Here is an 18226-nt window from a genome sequence, read left to right as displayed (position 1 = left end):
TGGTGGCGGTGACGATGGTGGCGGTGACGATGGTGGCGGTGACGATGGTGGTGGTGACGATGGTGGTGGTGACGATGGTGGCGGTGACGGTGGTGGTGGTGACGATGGTGGTGGTGACGATGGTGGTGGTGACGATGGTGGAGGTGACGGTGGTGGTGGTGACGGTGGTGGTGGTGACGATGGTGGTGGTGACGATGGTGGTGGTGACGATGGTGGTGACGATGGTGGTGGTGACGATGGTGGAGGTGACGATGGTGGTGGTGACGATGGTGGTGGCGGTGACGATGGTGGTGGTGACGATGGTGGTGGTGGCGATGGTGGTGACGATGGTGGTGGTGACGATGGTGGTAGTGACGATGGTGGTGGTGACGATGGTGGTGGTGACGATGGTGGTGGTGACGATGGTGGCGGTGACGGTGGTGGTGGTGACGATGGTGGTGGTGACGATGGTGGTGGTGACGATGGTGGTGGTGGCGATGGTGGTGACGATGATGGTGGTGACGATGGCGGTGGTGACGATGGTGGTGGTGACGGTGGTGGCGGTGACGATGGTGGCGGTGACGGTGGTGGTGGTGACGATGGTGGTGGTGACGATGGTGGTGGTGACGATGGTGGCGGTGACGATGGTGGCGGTGACGATGGTGGTGGTGACGATGGTGGTGGTGACGATGGTGGCGGTGACGATGGTGGCGGTGGCGATGGTGGTGGCGGTGGCGATGGTGGTGGCGATGGTGGTAGCAGTGATGGTGGCAGCGACGATGGTGGCGGTGGCGATGACGGTGGTAGCAGTGGTGGCGGTGATGGTGGTGGTGGTGACGATGGTGGTGGTGACGATGGTGGTGGTGGCGATGGTGGTGGTGACGATGGTGGCAGTGACGATGGTGGCGGTGGCGATGGTGGTGGCGGTGGCGATGGTGGTGGCGATGGTGGTAGCAGTGATGGTGGCAGCGACGATGGTGGCGGTGGCGATGACGGTGACGGTGGTAGCAGTGGTGGCGGTGATGGTGGTGGTGGCGGTGGCGATGGTGGCGGTGGCGATGGTGGTGGCGGTGGCGATGACGGTGACGGTGGTAGCAGTGGTGGCGGTGATGGTGGTGGTGACGATGGTGGTGAAGGCAATGGGACCGGTGGTGACGGTGGTGATGGTGGCGGTGACGATGGTGGCGTTGGGTGGTGGCGGTGGTGACGGCGGTGGTGACGGTGACGGTGGCAGCGGTGACGCTTCACCAGCAGAAGTTGCCGAGGTTGTGGAGGGCGCCGTGGTCGGCGGGGTTGACGGCGACCAGGTCGGCGGCGACGTCCGATGAGGCGGCCACCTCCTGTCCACACAGACAAAGGTCACCCAGGTAGCCTCTAGCAGGCTGTAGGGGCAAGTGCTGCGAGTAGCAGCAGCGGCCACCTCCTGTCCACACAGACAAAGGTCACCCCCGCACCCAGGTAGCCTCGGACAGGCTGTAGGGGCAAGTGCTGTTAGTAGCAGCAGCAGTGCCGATAGACACACAGACAAAGGTCCCCCGTGTAGCCTCTAGCAGGTCTGTAGGGGCAAGTGCTGCGAGTAGCAGCAGCGGTGCCGATAAACACACAGGCAAAGGTGCCCAGTGTAGCCTCTAGCAGGCTGTAGGGGCAAGTGCTGTTAGTAGCAGCAGCGGTGCCGATAGACACACAGGCAAAGGTCCCCCGTGTAGCCTCTAGCAGGCTGTAGGGGCAAGTGCTGTTAGTAGCAGCAGCAGTGTCTATAGACACACAGACAAAGGTCCCCCGTGTAGCCTCTAGCAGGACTGTAGGGGCAAGTGCTGTTAGTAGCAGCAGTGTCTATAGACGCACAGGCAAAGGTGCCCAGTGTAGCCTCTAGCAGGCTGTAGGGGCAAGTGCTGTTAGTAGCAGCAGCGGTGCCGATAGACACACAGGCAAAGGTCCCCCGTGTAGCCTCTAGCAGGCTGTAGGGGCAAGTGCTGTTAGTAGCAGCAGTGTCTATAGACACACAGACAAAGGTGCCCCGTGTAGCCTCTAGCAGGGCTGTAGGGGCAAGTGCTGTTAGTAGCAGCAGCAGTGTCTATAGACACACAGACAAAGGTCCCCCGTGTAGCCTCTAGCAGGTCTGTAGGGGCAAGTGCTGTTAGTAGCAGCAGCGGTGCCGATAGACACACAGACAAAGGTCCCCCGTGTAGCCTCTAGCAGGAGTGTAGGGGCAAGTGCTGTTAGTAGCAGCAGCAGTGTCTATAGACACACAGACAAAGGTCCCCCGTGTAGCCTCTAGCAGGTCTGTAGGGGCAAGTGCTGTTAGTAGCAGCAGCGGTGCCGATAGACACACAGACAAAGGTCCCCCGTGTAGCCTCTAACAGGGCTGTAGGGGCAAGTGCTGTTAGTAGCAGCAGCAGTGCCGATAGACACACAGACAAAGGTCCCCCGTGTAGCCTCTAGCAGGACTGTAGGGGCAAGTGCTGTTAGTAGCAGCAGCAGTGTCTATAGACACACAGACAAAGGTCCCCCGTGTAGCCTCTAGCAGGACTGTAGGGGCAAGTGCTGTTAGTAGCAGCAGCGGTGCCAATAGACACACAGACAAAGGTGCCCCGTGTAGCCTCTAACAGGGCTGTAGGGGCAAGTGCTGTTAGTAGCAGCAGCGGTGCCGATAGACACACAGACAAAGGTGCCCCGTGTAGCCTCTAGCAGGCTGTAGGGGCAAGTGCTTTTAGTAGCGAGTAGTAGCAGCGGAGCCGACAGACACACGAGAAGGACGGGGGGTGAGGGGGAAGAGAGAGACGGGGGTCGAGCGGTCACCTGGCGCGTTTCCCCGTGAGCGGTGGACTCTGCGCGGGGTCGAGTGGACAGGTCGAGCTTGAGGGCGACGTCGACCACCGAGGAGATGAGCAGGTCGTACAGGAGGTGCTGCAGCGAGCGCAGCGACGCCGCGTCTCCGGGAGCGTCGGAGGCCTGTGCCGCCAACGCGGTGAGATGTTGACTACCTCGCCTGGAGCGCAGGAGGTCGTGGGTTCTATCCCGAGACATCAGTGGCTAGGGGAGATGTTGACTACCTCGCCTGGAGCGCAGGAGGTCGTGGGTTCTATCCCGAGACATCAGTGGCTAGGGGAGATGTTGACTACCTCGCCTGGAGCCCAGGAGGTCGTGGGTTCCATCCCGAGACATCAGTGGCTAGGGGAGATGGTGACTACCTCGCCTGGTGCGCAGGAGGTCGTGGGTTCTATCCTGACCCTGACGATGCCTGCTGCTGCTGCTGTAGATGTGGAGTCTGTGTCTCTCTCATTATCATTATCACAGTGGCTAGGAAATGTTGACTACCTCGCCTGGTGCGCAGGAGGTCGTGGGTTCGATCCCGACCCTGACGACGCCTGCTGCTGTATATTTGGAGTCTGTGTCTCTCTCTCTCATCATCATAGTGGCTAGGAGATGTTGACTACCTCGCCTGGTGCGCAGGAGGTCGTGGGTTCAATTGCCAACATCAGTGGCTCGGGGAGATGTTGACTACCTCGCCTGGTGCGCAGGAGGTCGTGGGTTCGATCCCGACCCTGACGTGGGTTCGATCCCGACTCTGACGACGCCTGCTGCTGCTGTATATTTGGAGTCTGCGTCTCTCTCTCTCTCATGATCATCACGGTGGTGGCTAGGAGATGTTGACTACCTCACCTGGTGCGCAGGAGGTCCGTGGGTTCGATCCCGACCCCTGACGACACCTGCTGCTGTATATTTGGAGTCTGCGTCTCTCTCTCATCATCATCATCATCACGGTGGCTAGGAGATGTTGACTACCTCGCCTGGTGCGCGGGAGGTCGTGGGTTCGATCCCGACCCTGACGACGCCTGCAGCTGCTGCTGTAGATTTGGAGTTTGTGTGCCTCTCTCTCATCATCATCACGGTGGCCAGGAGATGTTGACTACCTCGCCTGGTATGCATCTCTATGGGGTCTTTGTGTCTCTATAGGTCTCTGTGGGTCTCTGTGGGTCTCTATGTATCTCTATGGGGTCTCTGTGTCTCTATGGGTCTTTATGTATCTCTATGGATCTCTATGCATCTCTATGGATCTCTATGCATATCCATGCATCTCTATGGGTCTCTACGCATCTCTATGGGTCTCTATGTATCTCTATGGAACTCTATGGGTCTCAATGTATCTCTATGGGTCTATATATCTCTATGCATGTTTCTTGTTTGTATATGTGTGTCTCTGTGTGTGTGTGTGTCTGTCTGTGTGAGTGAGTGAGTGAGTGAGACAAAGGCGGTCGGGTGTATTGCTGCTGGCCCACCCACACCACCCACACCACCCACACCAACACACACATACACCCACCCACCCCACTCCACCCACACCAACACACACTCCCACCCACACCCAACCACCCACCCACACCACCCCATCCCATTCACACCACCCCATCCCATCCACACCACACCACACCACTCTAACCACCCACCCCACACCACCCACCCCACTCCACACCACCCACCTACCCACACACACACCACCCACACCACACCACCCACACACACCACACCACCCACCCCACCCCACCCACCCCCCACCACCCACACCATCCATACACCCCACCCACCCACACCACCCACCCCACACCACACCCACACCACCCACACCACACCACCCACCCCACACCACACCCACACCACCCACACACCACCCCACCAACACCACACCACCCACCCATCACCTGAAACTGGGTGCAAGACAGGAGACTCTGCCACAGGTGCAGGTGGTCTACGTGAGAAAGGCGCCTCTCCAGGCGCCGCACCGCACCACCCACACCACCCACGCCCGCTGAGCCCGAATCCTCCGCCGCCGCCTCCGCCACCTCCTCCTCCGCCTCCACCTCCCACTCCACCTCCTCCTCCACCTCCTCTCCCATCGTCGTTCTCGTTGTGGTGGTGGTGGTGGAGGTGGTCGTGGGGGCGGCCGACTCTGCGTCGCCCCGTCCGGGGCCGCCGGATTGGGGCGCCTCGCCGCCCTCCTGGAGCGCGGAGAGACGGCGGCGACGGTGACGACGATGACGACGACGACGACGACGACGACGACGATGACGACGACGGCGATGATGATGACGACGACGACGACGATGACGACGATGATGACGACAGCGATGACGACGACGACGACGACAGCGATGACGACGACGATGACGACGACGACGATGACGACGATGACGACAGCGATGACGACAACGATGACGACGACGATGACGACAACGATGACGACGACGATGACGACAGCGATGACGACGATGACGACGACGACAGCGATGATGACAACGATGACGACAGCGATGATGACGACGACAATGACGTCTCAAAGAGAGACAGAGAGAGATGGGGGACAGAGACAGATGGAGTGAGAGAGACAGAGAGAGAGACACACACAGAGAGACAGAGAGAGACACACACAGAGAGACAGAGAGAGATGGGGGACAGAGAGAGATGGAGTGAGAGAGACAGAGAGAGACACACACAGAGAGACAGAGAGAGACACACACAGAGAGACAGAGAGAGATGGGGGACAGAGAGAGATGGAGTGAGAGAGACAGAGAGACACACACAGAGAGACAGAGAGAGACACACACAGAGAGACAGAGAGAGATGGTGAGAGAGAGACAGAGAGAGAGACACACACAGAGAGAATTGAGGGGAGAGACAGAGTGAGGGAGTTGCACAGCGCTGAGTAACACGCGGAACTCACCGTGGGAAGCGGGAAGCGCTTAGAGCAAAAGTTCACGAGACTCTGATGGACTGGGAGACAGAAAGAGACACAGAGAGAGACAGAGAGAGAAACACAGAGACACAGAGAGACAGAGACACACAGAGAGAAAGACAATTTAAATTATATTGCGTGTTAAGAATTACTGTACATATGTTGAACTTCTTCTGCACCATACAAATTAACAGCCACCCACCCACACAGCCACCCACCCACTCACCCACCCACCCACTCACTCCCCCACCCGCTCACTCACCCACCCACTCCCCCACCCACCCACTCACTCCCCCACCCACCCACTCCCCCACTCACTCACTCACTCACTCCCCCACCCACCCACTCACCCACTCCCCCACCCACCCACTCACCCACCCACCCACTCACTCACCCACCCACCCACTCACTCACTCACCCACCCACCCACTCACTCACCCACCCACCCACTCACTCACCCACCCACCCACCCAATCCCCCATCCACCCACCCACCCACTCCCCCACACACACACCCACCCACCCACTCACTCACCCACCCACCCACCAACCCACTCCCCCACCCACCCACTCACTCCCCCACACACCCACCCACTCACTCACCCACCCACCCACCCACCCACTCCCCCACCCACCCACTCACTCCCCCACCCACCCACCCACTCCCCCACCCACCCACCCACCCACTCCCCCACCCACTCCCCCACCCACTCCCCCCCCCACCCACCCACCCACTCCCCCACACACCCACCCACTCACTCACCCACCCACCCACCCACTCACTCACTCACTCACCCACCCACCCACTCCCCCACCCACCCGCTCCCCCACCCACTCCCCCACCCACCCGCTCCCCCACCCACTCCCCCACCCACTCCCCCACCCACCCACCCGCTCCCCCACCCGCTCCCCCACCCACCCACCCGCTCCCCCACCCACCCACCCGCTCCCCCACCCACCCACCCGCTCCCCCACCCACCCACCCGCTCCCCCACCCACCCACCCGCTCCCCCACCCACCCACCCGCTCCCCCACCCACCCACCCGCTCCCCCACCCACCCACCCGCTCCCCCACCCACCCACTCGCTCCCCCACCCACCCACCCGCTCCCCCACACACCCACCCGCTCACTCACTCACCCACTCGCTCACCCACCCACCCACCCGCTCCCCCACCCACCCACCCGCTCAAACACCCACCCACCCGCTCCCCCACCCGACCCACCCGCTCCCCAACCCACCCACCCGCTCCCCCACCCACCCACCCGCTCCCCCACCCACCCACCCACTCACTCACTCGCCCACTCGCTCACTCGCCCACTCGCTCACTCGCTCACCCACCCACCCGCTCCCCCACCCACCCACCCGCTCCCCCACCCACCCACCCGCTCCCCCACCCACCCACCCGCTCCCCCACCCACCCACCCGCTCCCCCACCCACCCACTCGCTCCCCCAACCACCCACTCACTCCCCCAACCACCCACTCACTCCCCCACCCACCCACCCACCCACTCCCCCACCCACCCACCCACCCACCCACTCCCCCACCCACCCACTCACTCCCCCACCCACCCACCCACGGCTTGCAGCAGGGAGTGGTACTGAGTCCCCTTGCGGCTGAGTGCGAGCAGCAGACGCACGAGGGCACGGCTGGCGATGTGAGCCAGGCGAGGGCTGTAGAGTGCCACGCTCTCCATCTGCAGCAGCAGCAGGCGCTGCAGCAGGGGCAGCTGGCACTCAGGTATCTGCGGGTAGGTGGGGGGGGGGTAGGTGGGTGGGTGAGTGAGTAGGTGGGTGGGTGAGTAGGTGGGTGAGTGGATAGGTGGGTGGGTGGGTGAGTGGGTGGGTGGGTGGGTGAGTGAGCGGGTGAGTGAGTGGATAGGTGGGTGGGTGAGTGGGTGGGTGAGTAAGTGGGTAGGTGGGTGAGTGGGTGGGTGGGTGGGTGAGTGGATAGGTGGGTGGGTGGGTGGGTGAGTGAGCGGGTGAGTGAGTGGGTAGGTGGGTGGGTGAGTAGGTGGGTGAGTAGGTGGGTGAGTAGGTGGGTGAGTAGGTGGGTGAGTGGGTAGGTGGGTGGGTGAGTGGATGGGTGGGTGAGTAGGTGGGTGGGTGAGTAGGTGGGTGGGTGGGTGAGCAGGTGGGTGGGTGAGTAGGTGGGTGGGTGGGTGAGTAGGTGAGTAGGTGGGTGAGTAGGTGGGTGAGTAGGTGGGTGAGTGAGTGGGTGGGTGGGTGAGTGGGTTGGTGGGTGAGTAGGTGAGGGAGTGGGTAGGTGGGTGGGTGAGTAGGTGAGTAGGTGGGTGGGTGAGTAGGTGAGTAGGTGGGTGAGTAGGTGGGTGAGTAGGTGAGGGAGTGGGTAGGTGGGTGGGTGAGTGTGTGGGTGAGTGGGTGGGTGAGTAGGTGGGTGAGTAGGTGGGTGAGTAGGTAGGCGAGTAGGTGGGTGAGTGAGTGGGTGGGTGGGTGAGTGGGTTGGTGGGTGAGTAGGTGAGGGAGTGGGTAGGTGGGTGGGTGAGTAGGTGGGTGGGTGGGTGGGTGAGTAGGTGAGTAGGTGGGTGAGTAGGTGGGTGAGTAGGTAGGTGAGTAGGTGGGTGGGTGAGTAGGTGAGTAGGTGGGTGAGTAGGTGGGTGAGTAGGTGAGGGAGTGGGTAGGTGGGTGGGTGAGTGTGTGGGTGAGTGGGTGGGTGAGTAGGTGGGTGAGTAGGTGGGTGAGTAGGTAGGCGAGTAGGTGGGTGAGTGAGTGGGTGGGTGGGTGAGTGGGTTGGTGGGTGAGTAGGTGAGGGAGTGGGTAGGTGGGTGGGTGAGTAGGTGAGTAGGTGGGTGGGTGGGTGAGTAGGTGAGTAGGTGGGTGAGTGAGTGGGTGGGTAGGTGGGTGAGTAGGTGGGTGGTGAGTAGGTGGGTGAGTAGGTGAGTAGGTGGGTGGGTGAGTAGGTGGGTGGGTGGGTAGGTAGGTGAGCGAGCGGGCGACTAACGGAGCGACCGACTGAGCAGGCGTGGGCGAGCGAGCGCACCTCATCCAGGGCGTCCACCACGCTGGCGAGCGCCTGCAGGAAGCTTGGAAGGATGTAAGCGGAGTCGTCCCCCCCACCTCTTCCGTCGTCGTAGTCGTCGTCGGCGTCGTCCCCTGCACCGCGTCCACCCTCGCGGTCGACCCCGCCGGCCGTGACGACGTGGAGGACGAGCGACGCCCTCTGCATGAGCTCCGAAAACATGAAATCCACGTTGTCCGGCAGGAGCGCCTTGCAGGGCTGGGGATCGTGAGGGACAGGGGGAGGGAGAGGGGAGGGAGAGGGGAGGTCAACGGGCGGGTGGTGAGGCAAGTGAATGAGTGGGTGGGTGGGTGGGTGAGTGAGTGAGTGGGTGAGTGGGTGGGTGAGTGAGTGGGTGGGTAAGTGGGTGAGTGAATGAGCGAGTGGTTGGGTGAGTGAGCGAGTGGGCGGGCGAGTGAGCGAGTGGGTGGATGAGTAAGCGAGTGGGTGAGTGAGTGAGCGAGTGGGTGGGTGAGTGAGTGAGCGAGTGGGTGGGTGAGCGAGTGGGCGGGCGGGCGAGTGAGCAAGTGGGAGAACGAGCGAGCGGGTGGGTGAGTGAGTGGGTGAGTGAGTGAACGAGCGAGCAGGCGAACGGGCGAGCGGGCGGGCGAGCGAGCGAGCGGCGTCCTCCCCGCGCCCTCACCGCTGCGAGTATGCCGATCCCCCTGATAGCGAGGGAGAGGTGAGCGTGGGAGCAGGGATTCTCCTGGAAAGTCGCGTAAAACCGCTTCAGGAAAAACAGCAGCAGCGACTCCCTGCTGCTGCTGCTGCTGCTGGTGGCGGTGGAGGTGGTGGAGGTGGTGGAGGTGGTGGCGGTGGACAGCTGCGCCGATATCTGCGGAGGGGAGGTTAGGGGGTTAGAGTGACGCTCACAATGACGCTAAACGTAACACTAACACTCACTGTAAACCCCAACCACCCACCACCCACCCACCCACCGACCCACTCACCGACCCACCCAACCACCCACCCACCCACTCACCCAATCACCCACCAAACCATCTACCCACCCACACACCGACCCACTCACCCACGCACTCACCGACCCACCCACCCAACCACACACTCACCCACCCACCCACCCACACACTCACCGATCCACCCACCGACACACCCAATCACCCACCAAACCACCCATCCACCCACCCACCCACCCACTCACCCACCCACCGACGCACACACCCAATCAACCACCAAACCACCCACCCACCCAACCACTCACCGATCCACCCACCCACACACTCACCAACCCACCCACCCACACACCAAATCACCCACACACTCACCAACCCACCCACCCACACATCAAATCACCCACACACTCACCAACCCACCCACACACCCAATCACCCACCAAACTACCCATCCATCCACCCACCCACTCACCGACCCACACACTTACCGACCCAACCACCCAACCACTCACCCACCCACACACTCAGCGACCCACCCACACACCCACCCACCCACTCTCCCGCCCCCCCCCCACCCCGCCCACCTGCTTGAGCACGGCCTCCGTGGCCGCCTGCCCGCACGGCCCCGCCTCCGTGTGGCTGCGGTGGCCGCTCCACCCCCACTGACCCAACCACCCACCCACCCACCCAACCACCCACCCACCCACTCACCCACCCACCCACTCACCCACCCACCCACCCACCCACACACACTCACCCACCCACCCACACACTCACCAAACCACCCACCCACACACTCACCGACCCACCCACCGACACACCCAATCACCCACCAAACTACCCATCCTTCCACCCACGGACCCACCCACACACCAAACCACCCACCCACCAACCAACCAACACACCCACCCACACACTCACCGACCCACCGACACACCCAATCACCCACCAAACTACCCATCCATCCACCCACCCACCGACCCACTCACCCACACACACACCCACCCAACCACCCACCCACACACACACTCACCCACCCACCCAACCACCCACCCAACCACCCACCCACCCAACCACCCACCCACCCAACCAACCACCCACCCAACCACCCACCCAACCACCCACCCACTCACTGACCCAATCAACCACCAAACCACCCTCCCACCCAACCACTCACCGATCCACCCACCCAACCACTCACCAACCCACCCACCCACACACTCATCAACCAACCCACCCACCCACACACCCAATCACTCACCTACACACTCACCCACCCACCCACCCACACACACACTCACCCACCCACCCACCCACCGACACACCCAATCACCCACCCACACACTCACCGACCCACCCACCCAACCACCCACTCACCCACCCACCGACGCACACACCCAATCAACCACCAAACCACCCACCCACCCAACCACTCACCGATCCACCCACCCACACACTCACCCCCTCACCCACCCACACACTCACCGACCCACCCACACACCCAATCACACACCAACCCACCCACCGACACACCCAATCACCCACCAAACTACCCATCCTTCCACCCCCCGACCCACCCATACACCCAATCATCCACCCACACACTCACCGACCCACCCACACACCCAATCACCCACACTCACCGACCCACCCACCCACCCACTCACCAACCCACCCACCCACACACCCACTCTCCCGCCCCCCCCCCACCCCGCCCACCTGCTTGAGCACGGCCTCCGTGGCCGCCTGCCCGCACCGCCCAGCCTCCGTGTGGCTGCGGTGGCCGCTCCAGCGCCACAGCGTGGGCCACAGGGTGGCGTGCCGCTGGGCCAGCAGCGGCCCAAAGGGGCCGGACGCAGCGTGGCGAGCCAGCAGCCGCAGGCCGGCTGTGGGGACGACGCGGAGACACACACAGAGAGAGACTACTCGTAGAGACCCGTAGACTACTCACACAGAGACCCGTAGACTACTCAGAGACCCGTAGACTACTCACACAGTAGAGACCCACAGACTACTCACACAGAGACCTGTAGACTACTCACACAGTAGAGACCCACAGACTACTCACACAGAGACCCACAGACTACTCACACAGTAGAGACCCACAGACTACTCACACAGTAGAGACCCACAGACTACTCACACAGAGACCTGTAGACTACTCACACAGTAGAGACCCACAGACTACTCACACAGAGACCCACAGACTACTCACACAGTAGAGACCCACAGACTACTCACACAGTAGAGACCCACAGACTACTCACACAGAGACCTGTAGACTACTCACACAGTAGAGACCCACAGACTACTCACACAGAGACCTGTAGACTACTCACACAGTAGAGACCCACAGACTACTCACACAGAGACCCACAGACTACTCACACAGTAGAGACCCACAGACTACTCACACAGAGACCCACAGACTACTCACACAGAGACCCACAGACTACTCACACAGAGACCTGTAGACTACTCACACAGTAGAGACCCACAGACTACTCACACAGAGACCTGTAGACTACTCACACAGTAGAGACCCACAGACTACTCACACAGAGACCCACAGACTACTCACACAGTAGAGACCCACAGACTACTCACACAGTAGAGACCCACAGACTACTCACACAGAGACCCGTAGACTACTCACACAGTAGAGACCCACAGACTACTCACACAGTAGAGACCCACAGACTACTCACACAGAGACCCACAGACTACTCACACAGTAGAGACCCACAGACTACTCACACAGAGACCTGTAGACTACTCACACAGTAGAGACCCACAGACTACTCACACAGAGACCCGTAGACTACTCACACAGCAGAGACCCACAGACTACTCACACACAGAGACCCACAGACTACTCACACACAGAGACCCACAGACTACTCACACACAGAGACCCACAGACTACTCACACACAGAGACCCACAGACTACTCACACAGTAGAGACCCACAGACTACTCACACACAGAGACCCACAGACTACTCACACACAGAGACCCACAGACTACTCACACAGCAGAGACCCACAGACTACTCACACAGTAGAGACCCACAGACTACTCACACAGAGACCTGTAGACTACTCACACAGCAGAGACCCACAGACTACTCACACAGTAGAGACCCACAGACTACTCACACAGAGACCCATAGACTACTCACACAGTAGAGACCCATAGACTACTCACACAGTAGAGACCCACAGACTACTCACACAGAGACCCATAGACTACTCACACAGTAGAGACCCATAGACTACTCACACAGCAGAGACCCACAGACTACTCACACAGTAGAGACCCACAGACTACTCACACAGAGACCCATAGACTACTCACACAGTAGAGACCCATAGACTACTCACACAGTAGAGACCCATAGACTACTCACACAGTAGAGACCCACAGACTACTCACACAGAGACCCACAGACTACTCACACAGTAGAGATCCACAGACTACTCACACAGAGACCCGTAGACTATTCACACAGTAGAGACCCACAAACTACTCACACAGAGACCCGTAGACTATTCACACAGCAGAGACCCACAGACTACTCACACAGAGACCCACAGACTACTCACACAGCAGAGACCCGTAGACTACTCACACAGAGACCCACAGACTACTCACACAGCAGAGACCCACAGACTACTCACACAGTAGAGACCCGTAGACTACTCACACAGAGACCCACAGACTACTCACACAGAGACCCACAGACTACTCACACAGCAGAGACCCGTAGACTACTCACACAGAGACCCACAGACGACTCACACAGCAGAGACCCACAGACTACTCACACAGAGACCCACAGACGACTCACACAGCAGAGACCCGTAGACTACTCACACAGAGACCCACAGACGACTCACACAGCAGAGACCCGTAGACTACTCACACAGAGACCCACAGACTACTCACACAGCAGAGACCCACAGACTACTCACACAGTAGAGACCCGTAGACTACTCACACAGAGACCCACAGACTACTCACACAGCAGAGACCCACAGACTACTCACACAGTAGAGACCCACAGACTACTCACACAGAGACCTGTAGACTACTCACACAGTAGAGACCCACAGACTACTCACACAGAGACCCATAGACTACTCACACAGTAGAGACCCATAGACTACTCACACAGTAGAGACCCATAGACTACTCACACAGTAGAGACCCACAGACTACTCACACAGAGACCCACAGACTACTCACACAGCAGAGACCCACAGACTACTCACACAGTAGAGACCCACAGACTACTCACACAGAGACCCGTAGACTATTCACACAGTAGAGACCCACAAACTACTCACACAGAGACCCGTAGACTATTCACACAGCAGAGACCCACAGACTACTCACACAGAGACCCACAGACTACTCACACAGCAGAGACCCGTAGACTACTCACACAGAGACCCACAGACTACTCACACAGCAGAGACCCACAGACTACTCACACAGTAGAGACCCGTAGACTACTCACACAGAGACCCACAGACTACTCACACAGAGACCCACAGACTACTCACACAGCAGAGACCCGTAGACTACTCACACAGAGACCCACAGACGACTCACACAGCAGAGACCCACAGACTACTCACACAGCAGAGACCCGTAGACTACTCACACAGAGACCCACAGACTACTCACACAGCAGAGACCCACAGACTACTCACACAGTAGAGACCCGTAGACTACTCACACAGAGACCCACAGACTACTCACACAGTAGAGACCCACAGACTACTCACACAGCAGAGACCCACAGACTACTCACACAGTAGAGACCCACAGACTACTCACACAGTAGAGACCCACAGACTACTCACACAGAGACCCACAGACTACTCACACAGCAGAGACCCACAGACTACTCACACAGTAGAGACCCGTAGACTACTCACACAGAGACCCACAGACTACTCACACAGTAGAGACCCACAGACTACTCACACAGCAGAGACCCACAGACTACTCACACAGTAGAGACCCACAGACTACTCACACAGTAGAGACCCACAGACTACTCACACAGAGACCCACAGACTACTCACACAGCAGAGACCCGTAGACTACTCACACAGCAGAGACCCGTAGACTACTCACACAGCAGAGACCCGTAGACTACTCACACAGCAGAGACCCACAGACTACTCACACAGTAGAGACCCGTAGACTACTCACACAGAGACCCACAGACGACTCATACAGAGACCCGTAGACTCACCCAATGGTACAGCATAGCGGTTGAGGTGAGCCTATACACACGAGCAGACAAGAATGACAACAATCAGCATCAGCAGCAAACATCAGCATCAGCAGCAAAAAAATCATCATCATCACCATAATCAACATAATCTCACCTCAGGGTCAATGGCTTTGAGTGTGAAGTTGAAGATCTCACCAATAATTGTTAAACCTGTGCAAACAGAGAATCACGGGGACACGGGGAGACATGGAGAGACACGGGGAGACGCGGGGAGACACGGGGAGACACGGGGAGGCTTGGGGAGACGCGGGGAGACACAGAGAGACACGGGGGAGATGCAGGGAGAGACGCGGGGAGAGACGCGGGGAGAGACACGGGGAGAGACACGGGGAGAGACACGGGGAGAGACACGGGGAGAGACACGGGGAGACGCGGGGAGAGACACGGGGAGACACAGGGAGGCACGGGGAGACGGGGAGACACGGGGAGAGACACGGGGAGACGCGGGGAGAGACACGGGGAGACACAGGGAGGCACGGGGAGACGGGGAGACACGGGAAGACACGGGGAGATGCGGGGAGAGACACGGGGAGACGCAGGGAGACACGGGGAGACACCAGCAGAGTTAGTGTTGGTACTAAGTGTTAGTGACTTGGATAGTAGGGTTAGGGTGAGTACTGGGTGGTAGTGGTGGTGGTGGTGGTAGGGTTAGTACTGGGTGGTGGTGATAGCGGTTGTGGTGGCGGTGGTGGTGGCGGTGGTGGTGGCGGTGGTGGTGGTGGTGGCGGTGGCGGTTGTGGTGGCGGTGGTGGTGGCGGTGGCGACGATAGTGGTTTTGGTGGTGGTAGGGTTAGTACTGGGTGGTGGTGATAGCGGTTGTGGTGGCGGTGGTGGTGGCGGTGGCGGTAGTGGCGGCGGCAGTGGTGGTGATAGTGATAGTGGTGGTAGTGGCGGTGATAATTGTGGCGGTGGCGGTAGTGGTGGCGGCAGTGGTGGTGATAGTGGTGGTGGTCGTGGCGGTGGTAGTGGCGGTGGTGGCGATAGTGGTGGTGGTGGCGGTGGCGGTAGTGGTGGCGGCAGTGGTGGTGATAGTGGTGGTGGTCGTGGCGGTGGTAGTGGCGGTGGTGGCGATAGTGGTGGTGGTGGCGGTGGCGGTAGTGGTGGCGGCAGTGGTGGTGATAGTGGTGGTGGTCGTGGCGGTGGTAGTGGCGGTGGTGGCGATAGTGGTGGTGGTGGCGGTGGCGATAGTGATGGTGGCGGTGGCGATAGTGATAATAGTGGTGATGGTGGCGATAGTGATAGTAGTGGTGGCAGTGGTGGCGATAGTGGTGGCGATAGTGGTGGCGGTGGTGGCGATAGTGATAGTGGTGGTGGCGATAGTGATAGTGGTGGTGGTAGCGGTGGTGGCGGTGGTGGTGGCGATAGTGGTGGCGGTGGTGGCGATAGTGATAGTGGTGGTGGCGATAGTGATAGTGGTGGTGGTAGCGGTGGTGGCGGTGGTGGTGGCGATAGTGGTGGCGGTGGTGGCGATAGTGATAGTGGTGGTGGTGATGGTGGTTATCACCTTCGACTGCCAACTGCGAGAAGTGAACGAGCAAGGATGTGAGGCCTCTCAGACAACCGGCCACCAGTGCCAGGCGCGGTGCACGCACAGAGCCACACATCTACGCGCAACAAAAAAAACACAACACAAAGACAAAGATCCCCCGTGTAGCCTTCACCAAACTGTAGGGTCAAGTGCTGTAAGCGACGGGGGGGGGGGTGGTGTGGCCGGCACCACGCCCGGCCGCCTTTGTCTCTCCCCCAGTGGCGATGTTCACTACGCACTGCACCAGCCACTCATTCGAGGCCAAGTCGACCTAGGGGAGGCCCGAACGCCGGTTCAGATTCATCGTCACCGGTGTTTGCCGTGAGCGGGAATCGAACTCGGGTCGCCGGGTTCTTCGCGAGAGGTAGCGCTAATCGAACACCATTATCACACACAGCATCCACACCATCATCACACACAGCATCAACACCATCATCACACACAGCATCCACACCATCATCACACACAGCATCCACACCATCATCACACACAGCATCCACACCATCATCACACACAGCATCGTCACCATCATCACACACAGCATCAACACCATCATCACACACAGCATCAACACCATCATCACACACAGCATCGTCACCATCATCACACACAGCATCGTCACCATCATCACACACAGCATCAACACCATCATCACACACAGCATCAACACCATCATCACACACAACATCAACACCATCATCACACACAGCATCGTCACCATCATCACACACAGCATCAACACCATCATCACACACAGCATCAACACCATCATCACACACAGCATCGTCACCATCATCACACACAGCATCAACACCATCATCACACACAGCATCAACACCATCATCACACACAACATCAACACCATCATCACACACAGCATCGAACACCATCATCACACACAGCATCCACACCATCATGACACACAGCATCAACACCATCATCACACACAGCATCCACACCATCATCACACACAGCATCAACACCATCATCACACACAGCATCCACACCGTCATCACACACAACATCCACACCATCACACACAGCATCCACACCATCATCACACACAGCATCAACACCATCATCACACACAGCATCCACACCATCACACACAGCATCCACACCATCATCACACACAGCATCCACACCATCATCACACACAGCATCAACACCGTCATCACACACAGCATCAACACCATCATCACACACAGCATCAACACCATCATCACACACAGCATCCACACCATCACACACAGCATCCACACCATCATCACACACAGCATCCACACCATCATCACACACAGCATCAACACCGTCATCACACACAGCATCAACACCATCATCACACACAGCATCCACACCGTCATCACACACAGCATCCACACCATCATCACACACAGCATCCACACCATCATCACACACAGCATCCACACCGTCATCACACACAGCATCAACACCATCATCACACACAGCATCCACACCATCATCACACACAGCATCGTCACCATCATCACACACAGCATCCACACCGTCATCACACACAGCATCAACACCATCATCACACACAGCATCCACACCGTCATCACACACAGCATCGAACACCATCATCACACACAGAATCAACACCATCATCACACACAGCATCCACACCATCATCACACACAGCATCCACACCGTCATCACACACAGCATCCACACCATCATCACACACAGCATCCACACCATCATCACACACAGCATCCACACCG

General features: G+C 59.1%; 1 protein-coding gene across 1 annotated transcript in view; it reads right to left on the bottom strand.

Moving 5' to 3' along the window:
- Positions 1-18226, bottom strand: part of LOC144952817 (DNA-dependent protein kinase catalytic subunit-like) — a 62469-nt gene that overhangs the window by 35767 nt on the left and 8476 nt on the right. The window contains exons 7-18 of the mRNA XM_078883284.1: positions 16458-16557; positions 15048-15103; positions 14912-14942; positions 11362-11528; positions 10227-10304; positions 9372-9563; positions 8711-8947; positions 7286-7454; positions 5699-5748; positions 4680-4976; positions 2779-2931; positions 1228-1319 (exon numbers count right to left, since the gene is read on the bottom strand). Coding sequence (XP_078739410.1) covers positions 1228-1319; positions 2779-2931; positions 4680-4976; positions 5699-5748; positions 7286-7454; positions 8711-8947; positions 9372-9563; positions 10227-10304; positions 11362-11528; positions 14912-14942; positions 15048-15103; positions 16458-16557 — 1622 coding nt within the window. The remainder of the gene's footprint in view (positions 1-1227; positions 1320-2778; positions 2932-4679; positions 4977-5698; positions 5749-7285; positions 7455-8710; positions 8948-9371; positions 9564-10226; positions 10305-11361; positions 11529-14911; positions 14943-15047; positions 15104-16457; positions 16558-18226) is intronic.

This window comes from Lampetra fluviatilis, chromosome 70 (assembly GCF_964198595.1).
Source record: "Lampetra fluviatilis chromosome 70, kcLamFluv1.1, whole genome shotgun sequence".
Lineage (NCBI taxonomy): Eukaryota > Metazoa > Chordata > Hyperoartia > Petromyzontiformes > Petromyzontidae > Lampetra > Lampetra fluviatilis.
Note: the sequence above shows the minus strand (reverse complement) of the source record. Positions and strands in the feature narration are given on the sequence as shown.